The following is a 27035-nucleotide window of genomic DNA, read 5'->3' on the forward strand; positions in this document are numbered from 1 at the left end:
TTTGGCAGTGAAAAGGCCATACTCAGCAGGAGTTCTCAAAGGCAAAAGTAAAAGTTTGAGCTAGGTCTCTCTCTCCCTCTCTATCTATCTTCCCCCGGAGATACTCATGTTAAGCATAATTAAGCAGATTTGATTAGCATCAAGGCTGGCTTCCTCTCTTGACTTTTAATGAATGTAAATCTACCATCTACATCCCAAAGATTAATTTCTGCCAATTAAAAAACACAAGAGAGCTTATTGGAGAAAGGGGGAAGGGGGTGAGGGAAAAGGGTGTTAAAGTCTTTGAGTTGAAGTACAGTGGGAGTTTTTATCCTCTTCCTGCTCTTGTCTTATGGCGAGATGGTCTCTGGAGATGTGTCTCCCTCTCCCTCTGAGACCGAGATCATTATCAGCACAATGTTCCGTGAAAGCCACTTTGAAAGGACTGCGAGCTCCATATGTAAATGACGGCTGTGTTAGTGTGTGTATGTGTGTGTGTGTGTGTGTGTGTGTGTGTGTGTGTGTGTGTGTGTGTGAGAGAGAGAGAGAGAGAGAGAGAGAGAGAGAGAGAACTGGATGACAGAGCAGTATGGGGACAGGTAAAAGGGGCCAATTTGTCACTTCAAGGTTATTGGCCCTCCTCTTTCGGACATGATCTGCAGCCTTCTCTCTTTGGATAGACACATGCCTATGCCTGTACGTTTGGATTATTCCTTGTGGATTTTTTTCTGTCTGTGTCTTCAGATATTACATTACTTACACTCTGCAAGATATATACAACTAATCCAAGGTGTTGTTTTCTATTTAAAACAATGCATTACTTGGACAAGAAAAAAAGATTTATATGCCTATACATATACATGGTGTATCCAAATATCGGTTAACTCTCTCTCTCTCTCTCTCTCTCTTTCTCACTCACTTCTCACTAGAGATATTTATTTATTGGCATGGGAAACATCATTTAACATTGCCAATTATGCAAGTGTGCAAACAAAACGAACACATAGGCCTGTCTACAATTACCAGTAAAACTATAGGCCTACATATGTGTAGTGTGTGTGTGTGTGTGTGTGTGTGTGTGTGTGTGTGTGTGTGTATATATATATATATATATAGAGAGAGAGAGAGAGAGAGAGAGAGAGAGAGAGAGAGAGAGAGAGAGAGAGAGAGGGAGATTTTGCAATCAAATATGCAGTATAGGTCAAGTAAAATAAATTAAAAAAAAAACTAAATTGTGTTTTTCTGTTAAAAATATACATAACAAAGATTATATCAAATCTTTAAAAATAGACATTACATCTGTAATGTACCATGAACGAGGGGGTCCGGTGAGGGGTTTCTTTAAAATAAAAAAATATATAAAAAGTTGGTCACAAAAAACAAATAGACATTTTTCCAATGTTTTTAAAGGTATTTATTTATTCTCAGTTTCTCCCTCTCTCTCTGTTTCTCTCTCTCTCTAAGAATTGCCCAGGCTCCTCCTCTTTATGATAATGTGACAGTAGCATCTCCAGCGTTAGACAAGCTCCTCTCATTCTCTCAATTCAACTGTGATGTGTTTTTCTTCACACCGACCGACGCTGTCTCGTTTATCCTCTCTCTCTCTCTCTCTCTCTCTCTCTCTCTTTTTTCTCGCGCCACACAACACACTCATTCACGCACGCACGCCCGCACACACTCACACCGCAGTTCCCTTCGCACATCGGAGCAAATTATACGAGCGTGCGTTCTTCTTGCAAAGTTACTTTATCGATAGTTCACTTTTTCCAGCCCTGGTTCAAAGTTAACTTGTCTTCTTTGTTTTCCATCCTGGGACATGTTGACCACCACCATGGCCTCTCCGGTCTCCTCCGCTCCTCTCGGACATCATCACCACCCGGCGCCGCTCTCCACCTCCCCGGCCACCAGCTCTCCGCCACCTGCGGCCACCTCCACCTCCTCGTCGCCGACGCCTCCCGTCGCCGTGACGCACCCCGCGCTGCTCCAGCTCCCGTTCAGACCGGACCTGTTACTACCGAACGGCAGCCTGCAGCAGAACCCGGCGGCGGCGCTGACGACGGGCGCGGCGGCGAAGAAGCTCGGAGGAGCCGCTCTTCCTCCGGTGTCCTCCTCGTCCTCCTCGTCCTCCTCCTCCGGGAGCAAGCCCGTGTACGCCACCCCGTCCCCGGTGGAGAACACGCCGCAGAACAACGAGTGTAAGCTCGTGGAGGTGAAGGGAGCCAAGCTGGCCTCGTTCACGGTGAGAGACACGGAGCTCCTGTGTCTGCCCCAGGCGTTCGACCTGTTCCTCAAGCACCTGGTCGGGGGGCTCCACACGGTCTACACCAAGCTCAAGCGACTGGATATAGCCCCGGTGGTCTGCAACGTGGAGCAGGTCCGGGTGCTGCGGGGCCTCGGGGCCATCCAGCCCGGGGTGAACCGCTGCAAACTCATCTCCAGACAGGACTTCGAGACCCTCTACAGCGACTGTACCAACGCAAGGTGAGCTTTGTGAGGGATGCTGCGTGTGCGTGCGTGCGTGTGTGCGTACGTGTGTGTGTGTGTGTGAGAGAGAGTGAGAGAGAGAGATAACTTTTTCTAACTGGCAAGCTCACTGAACATGCTCTCTCTCTGTGTAAGTGTGTGTGTGTGTGTGTGTGTGTGTGTGTGTGTGGTGTACAGAATTCAGCAATATGCCTACATAAATGGAAGAAAAAAAACAGTTTTCTATTGCTCTTAAAACTTTGCCATTTTTGTGGGCTGTGCGTGATCACTTATGTTATCAAACCGTTTCATCTCTCACTTTCACACTTGTCTCTCTCACGTAACCACACAACACTGTCATTCTGAGAAATTGATTCTTCACAGAAATTAATTAATTTTCATTTGGCCCCGAGCGGCAGCTTAAATCAGGACAAGCTCACTCGCTGATCCCCCCTCTCTCTCTCTCTCCTACCTCTCCCCTCTCTCTCTCTCTCACTCCCTTTCTTCTTAATAACTTGCTGTCTTATCATATCAACACTCTTTAGCCCTGAGCAAGAGAAAAGAGGAGATGATTAAATGAGTTCTTGGTATTTATGATGCGATTATGTAAATGAGCTGTTTTTGCAGAACTCCAGTGGTGTGACCAACTGTACGCGGGTCATCAATCCAATACCCAACAGAGATGTTGGGATGAAAGGCGCTAAATTGGCGGGGATTCGGGAGGGCATGGTGCTGGTGGTTCAGTGAGCTATAGTGCAGTCAGTGGTTATCAAACACTTTTGGCTCAGGGCACCCCTGTAAATAATCCTTTTCATCCATGGCACCCCCAAATCACATTGTTACTTCACAGTGCCCTACATTTATGTCATATTATGATATTACGCTACGTAATATATGTAAATATTTCGCCCTAAAATACAGCATGATATGAGGAAAAGATAATATCTGCTTCCATTATGACAGATTGAAAATAACTTTTACTTGACGTTACATCACTTGAATCTCAGTAGCTATAGCTAATCCTATTCAGGGGGCACATTGCGACACTCAGTGAGCTTGTAGATCAGCTGTTTTTGATGAAGGGATTTCGCGTAGAATGAAAAAGAACGCACCAAGTAGGCTACAGTGCAAGTAATAACTAGGCCTATAGAGGGTCTCTAAGTGATTAAATTGAAGCGATATTGATACATTCCAAATATTATCAAAGTATTCTTTGCACTTGCGTCACGGCACCCTAGGTCACGGCACCCTAGGGTGCCACCGCCACGTCACCCACTTTGAGAAACCCCTGGCCCTGCTATTGTGCATATTCACATGCCGGTTTAGGGTGATGATCCAATGAATGATCCACTTTTACACAATGTATTTAGAATCTCAACACCAACCAAATGTGTCAAGATCGTTTAAACACAATTAAACACACACACTGTAATATCTGGAGCTTGAGAGTGTACAAATTAATGGACCATTTCAGGTGAATTTGTGCACTCTCAGAGTTTAATTAACAATCAGGATTTTACTGTGTAACTACCTGTTAAGACAGCTAAGAAGGATATGATGACTGATGGTCCCATCACCACCGCCACAGGGTTTTGGAATTGTTATTTAAGAGTAGGCTTAGGTTACCATGTGTTTTTAATACCAGCTGTGAATGGACGTTGCATTGTTTAGTAAAATTACAGTTGGATCTCGCCAAAACATTTACATTTGACTCACAGTAAGTCATTTAATACACAGTTTATGAAAATCAATGTCAGATAATGATTGTACAGATAAGATGCAGGAGTCGTATGATTCGAAGGAATGTACATTTTAGAATCTGGTCTGCATTGCGTGTTCTTAAGTCGGGTACGTGTTAATGAGGTCATTGCTATAAAACCTCTTAAGTACACAGCCTCCACCGGCTTTAATTATCCACACAACAGTCCTCAGGAACAGCCTTTTAGATAATGAGATGAGATCTTGAAAACATCACTCGTCCACAAACTTCAAACGCTTTCTGTGAGTCTTTTGCTTAAAGTGTCCAAGTGCTTTGCAGGAGGCCTTACTGTAGTCTTACCACCCTGCATTTCCCATCTCCAACTATGACTGCAGGATTTCCCCAAACAATATTGTCTCTTGTGGACGGAGCAACATTGCAGCAGCTGCTAAAAATAAGTGGGACTTAGGTGTAGCCTATATAGCAGTGTAGTGGAGCAGCCAGGTTAAAATGGAAGGCTCGTTTAATAAGGCTAGATACAAATCACACATCTCAAAGAGTGTGATGTTGACAGTGTAGGGACCAGTGATTTTTTGTTACTGATTAGACTGCCTTCACTTATTATTTTCCAGCGCGGCACATGGAGACTGGAGGGGACATGACAGCCTTATCTGACAGATTAACACCACTAACAGAACTGTTTACATGGATTCCTCCTGGTCATTCTTTTATTTGTTTGCTTGTTCAATGTTTCATTTTCGGAGGTAAAAATGAAAGGGGCGGTTTATGCAGTGAAGGTTGTACAACTATTGCCCTCTCCCTGATTTATTCACTTTGCCTATGCATAGAATATGCACACACACACACACGCGCGCACACACACGCACGCACGCACGCACGCACGCACGCACGCACGCACGCACGCACGCACGCACACGCACGCACGCACGCACGCACGCACACACACACACACACACACACACACACGCACGCACACACACACGCACACACACATATCCACTGACTCATCAAACCATGAAGAAGGGCTTACTTCATCTTGAGTCAAACCCGAGATATAATTCACACTTAGGTGGCACATAGGCGCTAGTGTGCCAACACACACACACACACACACATACACACACACACACACACACACACACACACACACACACACACACACACACACACACACACACACACACACACACACACACACACACACACACACACAGAGAGAGAGTCACACGGTCATGCCTGCATGTTACCAGGCTTTTCTGCTAAATGACATTAGTTCCAGATGGAGAACATGGCGTATGGGAGTGAACCTGATCTTCTGTTCTTTTCTCTCTTTCTGACAAAAGAACAGTTTCATTCTCTGTCAGGAGCACACATCAAACAACTCAGGTCGAACTTGTGTGCGTGCGTGCGTGCGTGCGTGCGTGCGTGCGGGGGGCGGGGGGTGTCTTTGCTGATTGTCTGCACTGACGCAAGCTCCCACACTTACAGTGGCATTCTGTTACTGCTCTGTTTTCACTCAACAAATGGTGCGGCCTAATGCAGTATGAAAATGATAGTTTGCGGTCAAAGTGGCCAAATCGAATGTGCTCTGTAAAAGGATATGACATTTCAAACTCGTCTGTGAGTCACCTTCTTTTGTTGCTGTTATAACCAAGCACGTGTTGAAGGAACATTGATGGATATATGCTCGTTTCCTCCCTCTTATAACAAAACCTGGAACTCATTTTGAGTTGACAAATATGGTGAGGTGTTAGTGTCAGGTGTTGTTCTTGATGACAATGTCCCAGGAGAGCCGTTTGCATGTGGGTGAATAATACCAACGAACGAACTGGCCAGATGTATGGAGAAACGGGATGACTGAGGTCGGCCTGTGACTTAAATAAAGACCTACTGAAATGAAAAATATGTTTTTCACACTTTTAGACCATATCTGTGGCAATAATATGGACTTAATCATCACGCTAAAATATGTATCTGAAAACATTATAGGTTAGAAATAAGCCACATAAATAACAGTAAACTGCTAGAGCTGGCCGACTGTCTGACTTGTAAACAAACACACTGCTGTGCGTGTAGCATGCAGAGCTACCGTCCCATCGCCTGAAGGGAAGCAACGCTCAGATTGGTTCAGAAACTCAGAGCCAGCGTTTCAAGCTGAAACTTCAAAATAAAATGCCCGCAAATTAACCATTTCATCCCGTCTTTAATGTCACACTAGATATTTTTTACACAGTATTTAATAATTATATTTTAGACAATGCCACCACAGTGAGGCTCTTCAACGTTGAAGCACTGGGCCCTAGTGGTAAGAGGAGGGACTGCAGGCGGACCCGTGGAAGTATGATTGGGAAACCCCGTGCAGCTGGGCTTTAACGTTGAGCGCGTTTGCACTTCCGCATTTTGGGCACCAAATTTTGGTGCCCAAATCGAAAAAAGGCGGAAGTAGAAGGCTCTTCCGGGTGCTTCAAAACACCACTGAGCAACTTCCACTGACATGAATAGCGGGGGGGCGGAGCTTCGCACCAGTTCAGTCTCTATCCTTCTTTATACTCTATGGGGTAGACAACCACATGCCTCCCCTTCCTGCTGAACAGGTGCCCCAATCAACAAGTATAGGAGTCTCTAGTGCAACGACAAGGATGTAATCCCCTTCCGGGTTTAGTTCCCACTCTCCCAAAAAGCCAGTTGTGTTCATCAGAGCTTCGGAAAACAAAACCTGAGGCACCACTGCCGGGAGGCGAAGCTGGACCTCTATGCCATACCCATACCAGATGGTGGACACCCTCACACAATATTTCTTAACCACCTGGCATTCCTATTTGGGCATGTATCATTATTTTCTAAACGTTCCAAAACAGCTAAAATAGTTGTACAGGTGAAACTGCGATCATTGCGATGTCAAATCGGCTATTTTCACTAGGACAAAGTATATACATGGGCCATGTGATGTGTCTTTAATACATTTTTATTGATTGATTGATTGATAATTGGCCCTCACTAATGTTCATGATAAGATGCCACGATTCTTTTCCTACTTGGTCTGTGTCTCATAGGAGGGCTGTGGGCAGTTCAGAAACCCGTCCACCGGTGACATCATCAATGGGGAATCCAACCTAATAGAAACGGCAGGCTTTCTATTCCTGAAAAGTTGCAATGCGAAAATGGATGCCATCGTTCTCATGGTAATGAAAATCTTGCTTAGAAAGAAATCTGCCTAACGATGATGTCACTGGTGGGTTTCTAAACTGCCCAGTGCCCACAGCCCTCCTATGAGACACAGACCGAGTAGGAAAAAAGGTAGCATTTTATCATGAACAATAGTGAGGACCAATTATATGAAGATAAGTTGAAACGTAGTGAAGTGGTCCTAGTTAAGTCTATGGCCTCTGAGAGCTCCAGGAGTTTAGAGCAATAGAGTAAGACAGAGTTACGACAACTCCATTCACTTCATGGGGCCAGTCTTCTACATAGACTTCTATTGGCGAATAGTGACACTCAAAGTTTTACGGAATGCATTGGAGTTGACCGGGCTGTTTTCTGCCCCCTCAATGTCGTAACTCTGTCTTAACTTTAGCTTTGATTTAGTGTTGATATAGGAGACTATGTTCAGGAGATGTGCATTGAGAAACGTCTTTGTATGAAATGTATTACTGTATGTGTTATGAGAAGAAATGGTTAGCACAATCAAGTGATATACGTCTTTGCGGGCTTAGATGTATGTTTCTTTGTCACGAGTTGCGACCAGGTGTCACGGTGCGACTCAAGACAAGTAATATAGGACCCAAAAAGCTGAACAGACAGGCAGGAGCAGAGAACGTCAAATTAAAGTATTTATTATACTGAAAACACTAGGTGAACATAACGGGAACAGAACACCATAACAACATCTATAGTCAAGCAGGGAACAAAAGGAACTGAGGGTTTAAGTAGACAGGGATCACAAAACACAGGTGAACAGAACAAACAATCAACACTGGGATTGGCTAGGAGACTAACAGGACACAGGTGGAGAAAACTAGTAATCACAGGGAGGGGAGACAACACAGGAAACAGTAACTAGGGAAAACAGGAAACACTAGGACATCACTACACAGTAAAAGTGTGCAACAGACTGATATCGTGACACCAGGGAGATAATTACAATGATTTTATTTTTTATTTTTTGTCTGTTTTGTTGTTTGTTCTTATTCTTTGTTGGAGCTCCAGGTCACATGAAGTTGACAGTGGTAAAGTGCGTTTTGTGTGGCTGTGGGAGGGTGGACTCCCTCGCAGTTACTGTTGTACCATAAGTCACTTGTCAGAGTCAGGATTGAGATGGGGAGGAGGAGGTGGATGAGGGGGAGATGGGGGGGGGGGTTCACTCAACTTTAACCCCCCGCTCTCTTTTGATGTTTTATAGAGAAGAGCGTGATGGGACAGAGAGGGCCTCCGCGTCTGCCAGTATGATGTGGCTTAATGGAACACATACATACGTACACACACGCACACACACACACACACACACACACACACACACACACACACACACACACACACTCACACACACACACACACACACACACACACACACACACACACACACACACACACACACACAGAGACTTGACATCGTCTTGACCCTGGAATGTGAGTGAGGAATGTGAAACGGTATCAGTTTGGCAGATCAGATTCCTGTGATGATCAAACGTCCAGTGTGTGTGATTGTGTGTACGTGTGTATCTATCCACATCATGTTTATGTGCGTGTGTGTGGGTGTGTGCGTGTGCGTGTGCGTGTGTGTGTGTGTTTGTGTGCACACACACAAGACTCCTGGCCCTGCCTGCCTTTGTCATGACATCATCACAGGACCTCTCCTAACAACAATAGTGCAGGAAGGTTTTCAGCGTGTCCATTCGACGGGAGATAGCGGCATCAATCTCACTGCTTATACAAGCTGACAGCATAAGCCTCGCTGATTAAAGCCACACTCATGTGATTTATCAAACACGACCGTAACCAATACAGATCTGAGTGATAAGCGCCAATAGAAAAGACGTGTGCATGTGGAGTTGTGTGAATGGTGCTAATATGTTCAACAAAAAACAATCCTGTTTCGGTTAGTTCCCTCTTCTCATCTCTCTCTCCCCCCTCTCTCTCACACACACACACACACACACACACACACACACACACACACACACACACACACACACACGCACACACACACACACACACACACACACAGCTGCTACCTATCAGCACCTCAATCCCTCCAAGCCAGTAGCTGTTCCACTGTTTTGACTGTAACACTTCCTTTTCTTTCATTACGTGTGTGCGTGCGTGTGTGTGTGTGCGAGAGTGCGTGTGTGTGCGAGCGTGCGTGCGAGCGTGCGTGTGTGTGCGTGTGTGCGTGCGTGTGCGTGCGGGGGTAGAGGGAATAGAGATATATGTCGTCTTTGTTCTGTTTAGTTTCTCTTCCACCTGTGCTAAACCCCAGCTGCCCTGTTTAGCGTTTCATGTTTCAGGTGAGACACACACACACACACACACACACACACACACACACACACACACACACACACACACACACACTAACAACACACAAACATATAGGCTGAAAGCTGAAGCTGCTGTACACAACATTTTACAGTAACATTTGGGGCGGGGGGGTGGGGGTAGAACTCAATGTACAGTGTACACTACAGCCTTTGAAAACAAGTGTGTACCTTGAGAGAGAGAGAGAGAGAGAGAGAGAGAGAGAGAGAGAGTGTGTGCGTGTGCACGTATGCGTGTGCGTTTGTGTGTGTGTGGCCAGAGTGTTGGCATGAGGGAGGACGTCTGGGTGAGATTTTAATTAAAGTTAGAGACAAAGAGGTCATAAGCCATACACTCCCTCCCTCTTACACACACACACACACACACACACACACACACACACACACACACACACACACACACACACACACACACACACACACACACACACACACACACATGCTGTCATGCACACACAATGGGTTGTTTTCTCTCTCATTCCATTCCCTCGGCTTGATGATTTTTCCATGAAAGGCTTTTTCATTAATCCCACCTCAGGGAACCGGTGCTCTGCTGTCTACACACACACACACACACACACACACACACACACGCACACACACACACACACACACACACACACACACACACACACACGCACATACACGCACACACACACACACACACACACACACACGTGTGCAAACCTTCCTCTCTGGGTCACTTTTATGTATCAACACACTTGCAGACTAAACACAAAAAATGAGGTACCAGATCCTTATGCCCTCTAAAATATAGCGTGTACACACTCACTTACACACACACACACACACACACACACACGCACACACACACGCACGCGCGCACGCACTCACTCACACGCACACTCGCGCGCGCGCACGGAGGAGGCCATTAATTAGTGTGTTCAAATAAACAGCGGTAAGGGAAAGGGAAGGGGCTGTTGTAAAAATCAACCGCAGACTTTGGTCTGTCTGTGTGTGTGTGTGTGTGTGTGTGTGTGTGTGTGTGTGTGTGTGTGTGTGTGTGTGTGTGTGTGTGTGTGTGTGTGTGTGTGTGTGTGACTGTGTGTGTGTGTGTGTGTGTGTGTGTGTGTGTGTGTGTGTGTGTGTGTGTGTGTGTGTGTGTGTGTGTGTGTGTGTGTGCGTGTGTTGGTATGTGTTCATTCGAGGGGTTTCAAGACAGTGGTGAATGTACAGTAACTCTACCTTCAAAACTGTAACCTAAAAATATATATCCTGCTTTTGTTAAGCTCAGTGTGTTGTTCTATATTTGCTTCTTTTTGGGGGGAACACGCACGCAACACGCATGCATGCACAGTCACACGCACGCACGCACAGTCGCACGCACGCACGCACGCACGCACACACACACACACACACACACACACACAACCCTTCACCCTCTGTCCATATACAGTATTGCACATGCACCTGTGCGTGTGTGCTTGTGTGTGTGTGTGTGTGTGTGTGTGTGTGTGTGTGTGTGTGTGTGCGTGTGTGCGTGCGTGCGTGCGTGCGTGCGTGCGTGCGTGCCTGTGCGTGCCTGTGTGCGTGCGTGCGGCCATTAGGGTAAATCCTTACATTTGCAGGGCGTAAAAAAATAAGGATTTTTTACTGCGCTTGCGCACGTATGTGCGTGTGTGCGTGTGTGTGTGTGTGACACAGTGTGTGCTATCTGATGTCAGCTGTCACATCCCAGTCGGTCTTGGCCCATAATAAGAGACAATAATAACAACTCATTAAAACCGAGGGCAGGAACTGTACAGCTCATCGGCGCATCAAATTAACCTTTGAACACTTCATAGATACACGCACATGGACGCACACACGCCCACACACACGCACACACACACACTCACACACACAGTCACACACACAGTCACACACGCCCACACACAGTCACACACACGCACACACACACGCACACACACGCGCACACACACTCACACACACGTGCATAAATGCCCACGTTTGCTCGCTTATACCTGCTTTTTCCGTGCAGTTTGTACCATCTCGCCCCCTCTCTCAGCCTCCCCAACGAGCCCCCCAGCCGGTGGGTGTGTCAACAGGGGGATTGGTCCTTTCTGCTGTGGGTAATTGATGAATTATATGCAATATGCAAATGAGGCGCCATTAATCTCCTGACTGACAGCTTCGTTTATGGGGCCTTAATGACGGCTGGATTAGATTCTAATTAAAATCTGCTCAAAGACACCCCGCGCTCGGAAGCTGCATGTCGCTTCTCCCCTCTCTCTCTCTCTCTCTCTCTCTCTCTCTCTCTCTCTCCATCTCACTCTCTCTCTCTCTCTCTCTCTCTCTCTCTCTCTCTCTCTCTCTCTATCTCTCTCTCCATCTCTCTCTCTCCATCTCTCTCTCTCTCTTCTTTCTTAATATACCCATGTCTTTTCACACTTCTTCTGTTCCTTCTTTGCTCTCTCTTTCTCTCTCCATTTCTTTCTCTTTGGTCTTGCTGTCCTTCTGCACGACTTATTGTATCCCTCTGTGCTTTTCTTTCCATCTGTCTTTCTCGATGTCCATCTTCCACACCCACCACCACAACCCCGTCTTCATTTTTATTCTCTCTATCTCTTTTTCTCTACCACCGCTTTGTTTTTTCGCTCACTCCCCAAAACTCTTCCCCCTTTCTACCCGTTATGTGTACTGGCAGAACCATGTTGTCCCATGTTGTCAGTTTAACCCATTTTGGACTGAGGCCGATTAAAAAAAAGGCTTCTAAATCCTAACATTTTTCTGAAAACCCCATGTTTCTATGTCAGTGGTGCTCAACCTTTTTCATGTCAAGGACCCCCAGAATTATCTCTATTGGGCCACGGACCCCCATCTCAAAATATGTAGTTCCAGGGACCCCCCAGAAGCAAATATTTTAGTTAAAAATGTTCGCTCTGAAATATATATTCAAAGATTTGCACCACATTTTCACGATTTTTCAAAAATAGCAGATCTACAAGCTCATAGCGCGCCACCGAGTGGCGCGCTATGAGCTAAAGTATAACATAATGCTTGAAACACCAACAGAGGTTCCCGCCCAAAATGAGTTAATATGAGCGGAGATGAACTGTGCTCATGGTTGTCATTAAGGCGGATGCGCTCCGTGTCGCGCTCTCTCCTGTCACAAAACGCCGTCACGCGGTTGGGCTCAGAGTCACAGTAAATGTGTGACAGCACACGGTTCGGGCTCAGAGTAGACTCATAGTAATGTGTGACAGCCTTTTCAAAACGCTGTGCTTGTGGGACTCCCTGAGCATGTTGTTGGACCTGCTGTCTGTCAATCTGCTTTCTTTTCTTTCTCTCTCTCTCTCTTTTACTTCAGGAATCCACATTAAAGGTTAAGGAAGGGGGGAGGACGGGGGGGAGGACGGGGGGGGGGGAGGACGGGGGACGGGGGGGGGGGGACGAATGAAAGGAAGTGGGAACATTTCAGGAAATATGACAAAAGGATGGAATGCCAATACACAGTATAATCCTTAGTGTGCATTTAACTTAGAGGGTAACCAAATGGAGTCCCGCCCCCTTTCATGACGACGCCCCCAGGAAATAATTCCCAATGCATTTTTCCCATAGACTATTTATTTAAAGACCTTTTAAGCGTCGTACAAAGCCAACTCGAGTGACAACAAACACAATATTTTGGACCAAACAAATAATTACAAAGAAAAAAAAATGCCGTTCTTTTCTTCTTTCTAATTTTGTTTGGCCCAATTTTTTTTATTTGTTGTCATGATTTGTCACAACTCGAGTTGGCTTTGTACGTCGCTTAAAAGGTCTTTAAATAAATACTTTTTGAAATGTCTATGGGAAAAATGCACGTCCGTTCATTTAAAGATGCACCTGGAAGAACAGTCGAGCAACTGAAGGGGGGAGGTGAGGCGTTCAATGGATGAATAGCTAACATGATCACCAGTGTCAGCGTGCGTATGTGTGTGTGTGTGTGTGTGTGTGTGTGTGTGTGTGTGTGTGTGTGTGTGTGTGTGTGTGTGTGTGTGTGTGTGTGTGTGTGTGTGTGTGTCACTGTGTGTGTCACTGTGTGTTTGTGTGTGTGTGTGTGTGTGTGTGTGTGTGTGTGTGTGTGTGTGTGTGTGTGTGTGTGTGCCACTGTGCGTGCGTGCGCGTGCGTTACACTCTTCCAGTGAAACTCTGCACTGTCTGGTGTAAATGATGGGCTGGTGACTCCATGTGTGTCAGAGGAGTCACGTGGGTGTCTGCACCCTCCCGGACCACCAGGGTGGGGGCGGGGGGGGTTGTCAGCCACAGGGAACTACAGTGCATTATGAGGAAGACGGACTTTGTCTGAAATGGAGGGACAATGAAAAAGACAGAGAAAAAGAAAACTGTTCTTAATTAATCTTAACCCATTCAGGCCTGACGTCGAAATTTAAAAAAAAAAAAGTTTTCTAAATCCTGACAGTTTTCTGAAATACCTCATGTTTCTGTATCAGTGGTGCTCAATATTTCATGTCAAGGACCTCAAAAATCATATGTAATTGGTGGCAGGGGTTCTCAACGTTTTTGGCTGGGGACCCCCGGAAATGCTTTGGTGATGTCTCGCGACCCCCGACCCTGCCCCCCCTTCCCCACCCCCAATACAAACTGACTGCAAGAATAACCTTAATAATAGAGAAAATATATCATAAATGAATACTGAAACCAGATCTAATCATTTAAAGGGGCATTCCACTCATTTTCAACATTTTACTGTCATTAATATACCTTAGAGCAGTTGTGTAGAAATAATAAAAAAAAGTCCCCCTATTCTGTGTTTCCTAGAACTGGAGGTCTGAAAAAAATCATTAAGATGGTGAATCACATCTTGATGATGTCATCAAGATGTGATTCACCATGTTAATGATTTTTTTGTTAATGATTTTTCTAGGAAACACAGAATGGGGGGGACTTTTTTATTGTTTCCACACAACACCTCTAAGGTATATTAATGACATGGTAAAATGTTGAAAATGAGTGGTATTCCCCTTTAAAGGGAAGTTTATGCATGTACTGTGTGTACTATGTAAACTCTTAATTTCCATTTCCCAGCCATTCTGTTGCAATTTTTTATTTAATTTTTAAAATAATTTGGAGACCCCCCCAAAATAATTTGGCGACCCCCCCGAGGGGTCGCGACACACGAGTTGAGAACCCCTGGTCTATGGCAGAGGTTCCTGCAACCACTGGTACACACACACACACACACACACACACACACACACACACACACACACACACACACACACACACACACACACACACACACACACACACACCGACCAACCTTGTGTGTGTGTGTGTGTGACTTCCCCATGGATCTCTGCTGTCATGTTGATGATGTCATTTTTTGATGATGTCATTTTGATGAGGTCAGTCTTGCCCAAATTATGGAGGGACATACATTCACAAAATGTAAAAAATCTTCACAAAAAGAGAAATAGATGACAAATATATACAATATGTGTTGTGAAGTATTTAGGGATTTACTTTGTTGGCGGTGTGCGCAAGAATTGGGGGTCTCATCAGCCCAGTGTTTTGAGAGATTAGTCCACAGACAAACATACCCTTATCTAGACAGAGGGGTCGCGACCCCCAGGTTGAGAACCCCTGATCTAGACGTAGAGTATAAAGAAGGATAGACGCTATTCATGTCAGTGGAAGTTGCCAAATTTTGGTTGGCAAATGCGGAAGTGCAACCGAGCGCTCAATGTTAAAGCCCAGCTGCACGGGGTTTCCTCGTCATGAATCCACGGGTCCGTCTGCAGTCCTTACTCTTACCACTAGGGCCCAGTGCTTCAACGCTGGAGCGCCTCACTGGCCCCTTGGACGGCTCAGCACATGCCGTAGAAAAACTAACATCAGTGTGTTTTATTTGCTTGTTGTAGTTCCAGGCCTGGCAGGCCGCCCAAGAGGCACCAGAGTGTGACGTCATCAGAATGCGCCACCCACCACATGCTGTCCCACAGTGGCCTGATGCCTGCTGGGATCCTGCCTGCAGCCGGTGAGTCAGGACACACACACACACACACACACACACACACAGACACAGACACGCACACGCACGCGCACGCGCGCACACACACACACACACACACACACACACACACACACACACACACACACACACGCATACGCACACACACACACACACACACACACACACACACACACACACACACACACACACACACACACACGCATACACACGCACACACACACATGCATGCCAGAAAGTCCCCTATTATCTTTTTGCCAAGGTGGTGCTGCTGCCCTGACTGTTAACTCATTCATCACGTACTCTTTCATCAGGTGCTATGTTCCCCCTGCAGTCCCCTGAGCACCGCAGCTTAAAGAATGACTTTGGCCACCAAAATATGCTGAAACTGTTGCCAGGTAAATAATGTGTGTGATTATTTTAGGCTAGGGTTCGTATTACAGAGGGAGGGGACTAAAAAAATAATGACCAATGTGTGCTTCTACAAGGAAACGTTGTCTGTTCGAATTATTACACCACCCGACACCAGAAATATTAAAATATATAAAGGTGGGAAAGGATTAGCCCAGAAGATCAATAGTGTGTAAATGCATACTGCAGTCTGCATGGGGGCACGGTGGCACAGTTGGTAGTGCTGTCGCCTCACAGCTAGAAGGTCCTGGGTTCGATTCCCGCTCGGGACGCTGTGGGTGCTGGCGGTGTGTTTCCTCCTCCGCGTCATCAGTGCCCATACCCGAGGCGAGGTTGGTGAAGGGGCCTTTCTGTGTGGAGTTTGCATGTTCTCCCCGTGTCGCCTAGGGTAGGTACACTCACAAAAAACATGCAGTAATCCTGGTCTCTAAACTGCCTCCCCCTGGCCAGCCGGGGCGCCTGATGGAGGGGAAAGGAACTGGTTGGAATAACGTGTTCCTTCCACGCGCTACGTCCAACCAGGGAAACTCCCCCCTGTCAGGTGTAAAGGAGCAACTTGGACACTCAGGCATGAAGGAAGCATGAGTTCAAGTCCGTTGCTCTCCCCATGTCCCCCATATATGGGGACTAGGTTGGCGGAGGGTGTGTAGAGCCCAGGATCACATTAGATAATTGACACAGGGGTGGAAAATGGGTTACAAAATCGTGGGATAAAAATTACAATAAAAAAAAAAATAGTGTGTAAATGCATACTGCACAATTCTCTGGGGTATCTGCTGCTTATCAACTAACAAAGATATCTAGAAGAAGTTCTGAGGAACACTAAACAGTCAAATCCTGATTTTCAAGACCTCTCTATTAAACCTTTTTTCAGTACATGATAAACATGAGACAGTCAGATGATTATAACCACAAGGTACCTATGTATTATTAGACATTTAAAATCACAGAAGTCAAATCATTATCATACTATAATTCAGTCAATGTCTGTCTGTCTGTCTGAATGTGTGTCTGTCTGTCAGAAACACCGCCGTATCTCCTCACCACCTGCACCAATCGCTCCCACTTTTCACACAGGCATTGACCATAATAATATGGTATATAATAATTTTTCCAATTTAACAAATTATAAATTAATAATGAATTTATTAGTGAATTAAAAATGTGAAAACGCACCCAGGGCGCAGTACCCCCTGCGGCCACAAGGGGTGGGGGGCAATATCTCACAACGGGTAAGGGCTAGTTATAATAATATATATTTTTTTAAAGCAATTTGTAAGGTGCCGTCAATAGTGACTGTGCATAATGCCTCTCCTACACACCACACCTGTACAAACCCGCAATGTCCCCCACCACCAGACTGTAATAGGCATTCTCTACTTTAATGCGAGCTGCCATTAATTATCCCCTTTGCCATCAACAAGGGATCAACCGACCCCGACCACCTGCACCTTATTCTTCCTCGTTTTCCAAATGGCCAACTTAACAGATCCATACACAATACAATAATTCAGAGAGAGAGAGAGAGACAGAGAGACATTCACTTGATTGATAGTGTTGCACTATATGATATTGTGTAGACCTACTAGATTAAGTGTAATGACTCCAATCAGGTGAGTTCTGTTTTGTGTGTTGCAATTTATCACGTCAGTAATTATTAACACCAATATTAATGACAGTGGCAGTAACGACGCATGACGGCAATAACAATTTCACATACATCAAACCAATGTGGCAAAAAGCAGGGCACCACACTGTATTAAAACAGTCATATATTCGTTTATACCGTGTAAATGATTTAATTACTTACTTACTTAGCCAGTATTTGTTCCGATACAGCAGTACTACTTGTGACATTCAGGAAACCTGTTGTAAAAACGTGTTGGCAGGACAGACAGACAGACAGACAGACAGGCAGGCAGGCAGGCAGGCAGGCAGGCAGGCAGGCAGACAGGCAGGCAGGCAGGCAGGCAGGCAGGCAGGCAGGCAGGCAGGCAGGCAGGCAGGCAGGCAGACAGACAGACAGACAGACAGACAGACAGACAGACAGACAGACAGACAGACAGACAGACAGTGTAATGTGGAACTTATTAATCCAGAAGGGGGTTATTTATTATTTCAAACCTTCACCTCGATCACGGTTAATTAATGACCGATGAAAATAGCAAATCTACAAGCTTGAAGTGTCTATTTTCACCTTTTTGTACAGCAGAATATAATAGAGGGTCAAGTGATGAATCGGACTAATCCGTTTAGACGATTCTAAAAACGTATTTGGTTTATTTACACCAGTATAAGACGCCCTGAGGTCGCGTGCACGCATCCGCCTGGGTGACAGCAGACTGCTGGGCGAGCACTGGCGCTTTGGCATGGGGGGGGTCAGATCAACTGATCAACATATGGAATTAATTCTGTACTGGCCATATATCTGAGCGTGACTTGAGCGTACAGGGTTTGATGAGGTCAGATCAACATATGGAGCCCAGGCGGTGGCGTAACCGTCTGGGCACCCGACTGGTAATCCAGTCGCAGTGTGCCGCGGGTTCGACTCCCGAGCCCGACACGGCCTTTACTGCATGTCTTCCCCCATCTCTCTCCCGTTTCCTGTCAGCCTACTGTCTGTCCCTTCAAAAACCAATAAAAAGGCGTAAGCCGCAAAAAGAATATCTTTAAAAAAAAAGATCAACATATGGAATGTCAGAACAGGTCAGCTCCATATATGGAGATCTAAGGGTTTGAGGTTTACGGTAAGAGGTAAGAGTTGCTGGCCGGCTCCATATATGCAGATCTATAGGAGATGCAGGGTTTCAACAGTTCCACCCACTTATATTAATGGCAAGTATTTCATACAACTATCCATTTTAAGTCGGTTATTTGCCACGAATGTCTGTTTGGGTATATTTTGGGTTAATTGCGCATGCAGCCTATACCTCTACCTCACGCTGCAGATGGAGCAGCAGGCAGTGGCGCTCCAGTGTTTTGCTGAATGCGCTGCGAGTAGCAATGAATTAATTCCACTCTGTTGTATAGACACACTTTACTGTAATTCCATACATCACATGGGCAATTTCAGGAGGAGGAGTTATGAGATGCAAGCTGTGTGTTGATGGCTCTCATTAGCATACACATCGCTGACATGCGGGGGAAAAGAGAACCAACTCTCATAACTTGTAGATTTAATGTTCTGCTCTCATTTTGCGCAAATTAAAAGTTCCCACAGTACTTTGTCTGCCTCTGTATACTTTCACGATCCTTAGGCCTCATTGTCTCCACCAGGCCGAAGGCATGGGGAGAGAGTATGTTTTGCACTCCGTCCGTGTGTGTGTGTGTGTGTGTCCGTCCGTCCTTCCTTCCGTCCGTCCGTTACCAGCTAATCTCCGGCACCGTTAACCCGGTCGATGCCAAACTTTGCACACATGGATGCCAACGATGAACCTCTGCCCCGCATTTTCCAGAACGGCCTGTTATAGCGCCACCATGAGGCAGCTTTTCACATTTTTCACCTAAAACTGCACCGATCTGCGTGAAACGTTGCATGCACACTCCCTAGAGGCCAAGGACAAACCTTTGACCTGCATTTTCCGCATCTGCCTTTTATAGCGCCACCAGGAGGCCGACTTTTGTAAAACACATTTTTTGATATTACTCCTCCAGATTCGGTCCAAAAATCTCACAAATCGTTACACAGTATCTCTACGGTCATGTGCTGAAGTCGTATCTGTCCGATATTTCATATTCCATCCTAATTGGCTATAATTGGCTTTCACAGTTTGCAAGATTGCCCCGTTTTGAACAAAAGCCTCAAATCATGAACGCAGCATGCAATTTACGTGAAATCTTTCACACATTTTCTTACTAGGCTGAGGAATATATCCCACCCTTTTCACATTGGCCTGTTATAGCGCCACCAACAGGTTGATTTTTGCAAAACACATTTTTGGAACAAAATGCCTCAAATCATCCAATTGCCATCAAAGGCAAACATGTTTATATTACTCCTAAACATTTTGCCAAACATCTCACACAGTCCTATCCTCCTGGTGGAGACCTGTGCCCAGAAGGGCACTTTTTCTAGTTTTATTTATTTTATTTTATTTATTTATTTTATTTTTCAAGAAACAATCTGAAAATAAAAGATAGGATGTACTTTAATATTTATTGCGACCGAAGGAAACAGTTAACTATGGAATCGTGCGTTTGACTGATACCTGTCCATTTAACCCATTCTGTCGTGAACCCCTTTTGGTGTTTAAGCATTATGTTATACTTTAGCTATTGAAAAATAGCAGATCTACAAGCTCATAGCGCGCCACCGAGTGGCGCGCTATGAACTTGTAGGTCTGCTATTTTTGAAAAATCGTGAAAATGTGCCTTTTTTGAGGACCACTGATACAGAAACATAAGGTTTTTCAGAAAACTGTCAGGATTTTGAAGACATTTTTCAAATTTCGACGTCAGGCCTAAATGGGTTAAACTCTAGACGGGCCTGCCCCAAAGTTATTTGTGCAGCCGGCGAAAACTAGAGGCCCTACCTGCGCCCTCATCAAACCCTGTACACTCAAGACACTGCCCCCGCCTGCCACCCTTAGATCTCCATATACGGAGCTGACCTGTTCTGACATTCAATATGTTGATCTGACCTCATCAAACCCTGTACACTCAAGACCCGCTCCATATATGGCCATTGCACACGGTCCAAAGGGAGCCCTCAGGCGTCTTATAGGGCATTAAGCAACTAGTCGACTAGTTTACTAGTCCACTAGTCGACATTGTTGGTACTAGTTGACTAGTTGATAAGAAAAAAAAAAGAAAAAGTTTATTTTTTTCCCGATTTTGTAGGCCTCAAGATCAGGTAGATTATAGTTATAGTCACACAGTTTTTAAATGTACAAATATTTATTTCCCAAAAAAAAAATATATATATATGAGTGGTGTAAACCACTCCTACGACTGGCTTTGTTAGTTTACGTGTCTGTCTGTCTGTCTGTCTGTCTGTGCTCAAAAAATGAGCATGGTTGCTACGGTCACCCAGTTCACCCGGGTGTGATTTCATGTTAGTCTACGTGTCTGTTCGTACCAAAAAATGAGCATGGTGCATTGTGATTGGCCGGAATGAGACATTACGTCAGACCACAGCTGATCAGTCTATATAAGACCTTACACCACTCAGTTCACACGGGTGTGATTTTTTTTATGACATAATAGGTAGTTAAACAACTAGTCAACTAGTAAAAATGACTAGAAGTGAATGCCCTAGCGTCTTACTGGTTTTGTTTTATTCTAGAACAAGTTTGCATATTGCTTTGTCTCGTAGTCTTATACGTATCAGGAGTTCACTGCACCAATCCGTGAGTTTGTCGGAGGTGTCTGGTTTGTCTTCTGACTTTGTAACAACTGCCTTTGTCAACTGTCTCCTATTTGGATACTGTGTGTAGTATCTGTATTTGTTAGACACCGTCATCTCACTGTGTGTGTGTGTGTGTGTGTGTGTGTGTGTGTGTGTGTGTGTGTGTGTGTGTGTGTGTGTGTGTGTGTGTGTGTGTGTGTGTGTGTGTGTGTGTGTGTGTGTGTGTGTGTGTGTGTGTGTGTGTGTGTGTGTGTGAGGGAGAGAGAAAGAGAGAGGGAGAGGGACAGAGAGAGGTAATTGTGTGTACTTCTCAGCTCTCAAAGTTGCCCTTGGCTTTGTGCTCTTCAGTGCAACCTGATCTTTTCATTCCCTGCCTCAAAAGAAGCCATTTTCTATTAGTCTTTGCTTCCTCTCACTGTTCAAAGGTGTGTGTGTGTGTGTGTGTGTGTGTGTGTGTGTGTGTGTGTGTGTGTGTGTGTGTGTGTGTGTGTGTGTGTGTGTGTGTGTGTGTGTGTGTGTGTGTGTGTGTGTGTGTGTGTGTGTGTGTGTGTGTGTGTGTGTGTGTGTGTGTGTGTGTGTGTGTGTGTGTGTGTGTGTGTGTTCAAGAGCCTCTCTCTCTCAGGGAAAAGAGTCCTTTTGCACCAAAGGAGAGGGCATGGCAGCAATGTCAACGCTACTGATTAGAACAGACCCACATGAGAGAGAGAGAGAGAGAGAGAGAGACGGCGCTGCTAAAAAAAGAGAGACAGAGAAGGAGAGAGACTGAGAAAGAGGGAGAGGGACAGAGACTGAGTGGGAGAGGACATTAGCCCATTTTGACGTGAGATCAGATTCTAAAAATGTCTTCTACATCCTGACAGTTTTCTGAAAAAGCTATGTTTCTATGTCAGTCGTTCTTCGATTTAAAAAAAATAGCAGACCTACAAGCTCGTAGCGCGCCACTCGGTGGCGCGCTACGAGCTTGTAGATCTGCAATTTTTCAATAGCTAAAGCATAACATAAGGCTAACACCAAAAGGGGTTCCCGCCCAAACTGGGTTAGAGTGTAGGAGGTAGAAAATGTTTGATGTGATCTTGGTCTCGGTCTCTCTCTTACGCGCGTCTGCACAAACACACGAACATATGCAATTGCATGCACACACACGCGTGCGCGCTCGCGCACGCGCACACACAGTGACTGATGTCCCACTGTGATGCTGACATTTGAAAAGGTAGTGCAAGGAGAGAGGATTGCAAGGAGAGGAGAGGAGACCATAGGGAGAGGGATGACAAGAGAAGGAGTGATTTGTATTGGTTGCGGTGTTCTTCTTTTAGACAGAGAGACAGATCAACTGTCGGACAGAGAGTGACAGACCACTCACCTTAAAACACACATTGTTATATTTTCAAAGAATGTCACGTCAGAAAATAATATTTTCTTGTTTCCATCGTCGATTTTCTAGTAAGCAAACGCAAGGCTTTAGAGTTTAGTTTTATTGCATCATGTTTGTATGCAGGTCCTTGGTTTGATCAGCCGCATGATCATTCACAGTCTGTACTGGTACCAGGTATGTTTTCTTAACGCAGGTGGCTCAGGGTGCAGTAATGCTGCAGCACTCAGCAGGACAGCTACAGTACACAGAATAATATTAATCATGACACCGATCCCAGCCCGAGGTTCAGACTTTACTGTCTTAACAAGGTCAAAATCCACTGTTTAGAAACACATCAAAACACGTGTTTCTTTTTTTCTTTTTATCCCACGATTTTTGTAATTCATTTCTTCACCCGGTGCCAATTGCCTAAGCTCTAATCCTGGGCACTATACTCTCCCTCTGCCAACCTGGGGAGAGCACCGAGCTCCGAGCTCATGCTTCCTTCAATGCATGAGGAGTCCGCTTCTTATCACCCGACAGGGGGGAGTTTCCTCGGTAGGACGTAGCGTCGTAGCACATAGAAGGAACACGTTATTCCAACCAGTTCCTTTCCCCTCTCCATTTAACTAACTCAACCACGAAGCAAGTTATACAATCACTTGTCTTGTCACATCTTGACTATTGCCCAGCAATCTGGTCGAATGCATCAAAACAAGAACTAAATAAAATCCAGCTGACCCAATAGAGCTGCGAGACTATCTCCGGCTCCGCATTGCTTATTTAGGACCGGCATTGACATAATGCATAATGAATTGTCATGGATGAGGGTAGATGAGAGACTAGCTTGTAGTTTGATTCTGTTTTTTAAAAACATCTATACATCACATAAACCTGTCATCTCAGCTGTTGCTTGCAAGTGATAGTCACAACTATACGGCACCAGGCAAGCTATGAGAGGTGCTTTCACCCTGCAGCTTAAACCCAAATTAAACACCAAATTGATGATGTCAGCACATTTGTGTTGGGTATGGCCGTTTTAAGCCCAATGAGTGTTTTTTTGCAATGGTCACATATTATGCCAATTATGAAAATTGCTCAACATATGCAAGTTAGCATCCGGGTTCACAATCATAACTGATATAGTGCAATCATTTTTACTGGAATAGACTTCCACAACATTTTAACATTAATCACCAGCAAAGTTGGTTTTAAGAAAAGACTGAGAAGAGAAGTGTTGAGGATAGAGATTGTGTTAGATTGTGTCTAATGTTATTTGTCATGAGTTATGTCTGGTCATTTATTTTCTTTTGATCTATTTATTTTCCTTTTGTTTAAATTCATTTTTGTGTGTTTCTGGTTATCATGGTATATATTCTATTGATTTTGTATGTACTTTATTTGTAATGCATAACTTTCGCAATTTAAGATAATAGTTTGTGTCCTTGGTATGTACATGAATGTGCATACTGTAAGGCTATTTGCTCTTTAATTGTTATTTGAATTTTTGCAAAAAAAATGTTTTGCTATTTTTTGTGTCGCTAAACTTTGTATTTATTTTAATGTATTGTAAACGTTTTTTTAATTGTAATTCGACCCCAGGAAGAATAGTCTCTGCTGAGGCAGTGACTAATGGGGGATCTAAAATAAACATAAACATAACCGCACCGGCTGACCAGGGGGAGGCAGTATAGAGATCAGGGGGACCCTAAGGGGTGAACCAGCCCCACCTAGGTCCTAGGACCTAGGGTATAGGCGCTGATGACGCGGAGGAGAGAACACGCCCACTGCGTCCCCGGCTGGAATCGAACCCTGACCTTCTAGTCGGTGACCTGAGGCCGATTCTACGAATGCCTCCTAAATCAGTAGTTCTCACACTTTAAAGATTTTTCTAAAATGTTCCAGAAATAGCAGATGTACAAGCTCGCAGAGCGGGGTAAAGATATGACCTTGTAAATCTGCTATGTTTTAATAGCAGATTCAAAAAGCTAATATTTCATGTTTCCATGAAGAAGTCTTAATAAAGGGTTGGATTGGGGCAAGTCCCTGCAACATACTAGTGTCCAGGGCTCGTACTTGTACATCATGTCCAGGGGCTCATACTTGTACATCATGTCCAGGGGTTGTACTTGTACATCATGTCCAGGGGCTCATACTTGTACATCATGTCCAGGGGTTGTACTTGTACATCATGTCCAGGGCTCATACTTGTACATCATGTCCAGGGGTTGTACTTGTACATCATGTCCAGGGCGCATACTTGTACATCATGTCCAGGGGTTGTACTTGTACATCATGTCCAGGGCTCATACTTGTACATCAAGCTGCCACACGCTACAGGAGCAGGAGATAGGCTCCTGTCCCACAGGCCTCATGGCTACAGGAGCAGGAGATAGGCTCCTGTCCCATGGGCCTCATGGCTACAGGAGCAGGAGATAGGCTCCTGTCCCACAGGCCTCATGGCTACAGGAGCAGGAGATAGGCTCCTGTCCCATGGGCCTCATGGCTACAGGAGCAGGAGATAGGCTCCTGTCCCACAGGCCTCATGGCTACAGGAGCAGGAGATAGGCTCCTGTCCCATGGGCCTCATGGCTACAGGAGCAGGAGATAGGCTCCTGTCCCACAGGCCTCATGGCTACAGGAGCAGGAGATAGGCTCCTGTCCCATGGGCCTCATGGCTACAGGAGCAGGAGATAGGCTCCTGTCCCATGGGCCTCATGGCTACAGGAGCAGGAGATAGGCTCCTGTCCCATGGGCCTCATGGCTACAGGAGCAGGAGATAGACTCCTGTCCCATGGGCCTCATGGCTACAGGAGCAGGAGATAGGCTCCTGTCCCATGGGCCTCATGGCTACAGGAGCAGGAGATAGGCTCCTGTCCCATGGGCCTCATGGCTACAGGAGCAGGAGATAGGCTCCTGTCCCATGGGCCTCATGGCTCGGCAAGGCTTACTTACCTTAGTACTACATATGAAGCAGTCTTTGGTGCTTGAATTAGAAATTTGGCTAGTCTTTTTACACCAATCGCATCTCACATTCACCGTGTTGGATTTAAGCAATATTACACGAGAGGGTGTGGGTTAACGTGATTATTGCCACGACAGGGATGCGGTGAGGAACGAGACGAAGTCGAGTTCCACAAGCATCACTGAAGTGGCAATAATCACGTTAACCCACACCCTCGAGTGTAATATTGCAATTATACAACAGTTACCCTTAAAACTAAGAAAATCGCTGAAAGAATATATTTTTTTAATGACAGATGTAGTCACTACGACCACAAATGTCCCAAGAAACTAGCTAGCCTAGCCACCGAGTTTGCTAGCGCTCTGGGAGAACAGAGCAGCTGAATTCTTTGTTTTGATTAGGTGGTGAATGGTGCTGGTTTAACCCACGGCTAGAAGGCTGTTTCAACCAATCAGATTGCTTCCTCGAAACGACCTGTGGTATAATACAGTATATCAAACAAGTTTCAAGTCCCTGTAAGTTGCAAACAAATTGCTTGCTTGATTGACTGACTGATTGATTGATTGAATACTAACGATTAACAGTGTGCATATTGTACAGAGGTACGGTATTGTTAAAAGGACAACACAAAAAGCCCTAGTGGCTTGTTTCCATCGTGGTACTCTACTGTGTATTCAATTCATTAATGGCTTCCTGGAAGGCAGGAAAAACACACAAGGGAAGAAAAACACAAAACAATTATAGTATGCTTTAGAAAATTGCTGTCGGGGGATTCCCAGGTGGCCCACCTGGTAACAGTGAATGAATAGCACATAAATAAGGCAGTCCCGCCCCCTACCAGGGCCCAGGAAATGATTCCCCGTTCATTTTCCTCATAGACATTTCAAAAAGTATTTATTTAAAGACCTTTTTAAGCCTCGTACAAAGCCAACTCGAATTGAGACAAATCATGACAACAAACACAATTTTTCGGGCCAAACAAATAATTAGAAAACGGCAGGTTACAACACTTTCTTTTGTTGTTTTTCTTCTTTGTAATTATTTGTTTGGTCCAAAAATATTGTGTTTGTTGTCATGATTTGTCACAACTCGAGTTGGCTTTGTACGACGCTTATAAGGTCTTTAAATAAAGACTTTTTGAAATGTCTATGAGGAAAAATGCATTGGGAATTATTTCCTGGGCCCTGGCGTCGTCATGAAAGGGGACAGGACGGCGACGCTCTATAGTCCTCCCTGCAGCTGGCCCTAAGGAGTGAATCTAAACCCA

General features: G+C 45.2%; 1 protein-coding gene across 1 annotated transcript in view; it reads left to right on the plus strand.

Moving 5' to 3' along the window:
* The first annotated feature begins 1539 nt into the window (after positions 1-1539).
* Positions 1540-27035, plus strand: part of dachc (dachshund c) — a 53885-nt gene continuing 28389 nt past the window's right edge. Inside the window, exons 1-2 of the mRNA XM_079511708.1 lie at positions 1540-2460; positions 15585-15700. Coding sequence (XP_079367834.1) covers positions 1796-2460; positions 15585-15700 — 781 coding nt within the window. The 5' untranslated portion in view covers positions 1540-1795. The remainder of the gene's footprint in view (positions 2461-15584; positions 15701-27035) is intronic.

The sequence above is a fragment of the Electrona antarctica genome (genome assembly GCF_951216825.1).
Source record: "Electrona antarctica genome assembly, chromosome: 10".
NCBI classification, from domain to species: domain Eukaryota; kingdom Metazoa; phylum Chordata; class Actinopteri; order Myctophiformes; family Myctophidae; genus Electrona; species Electrona antarctica.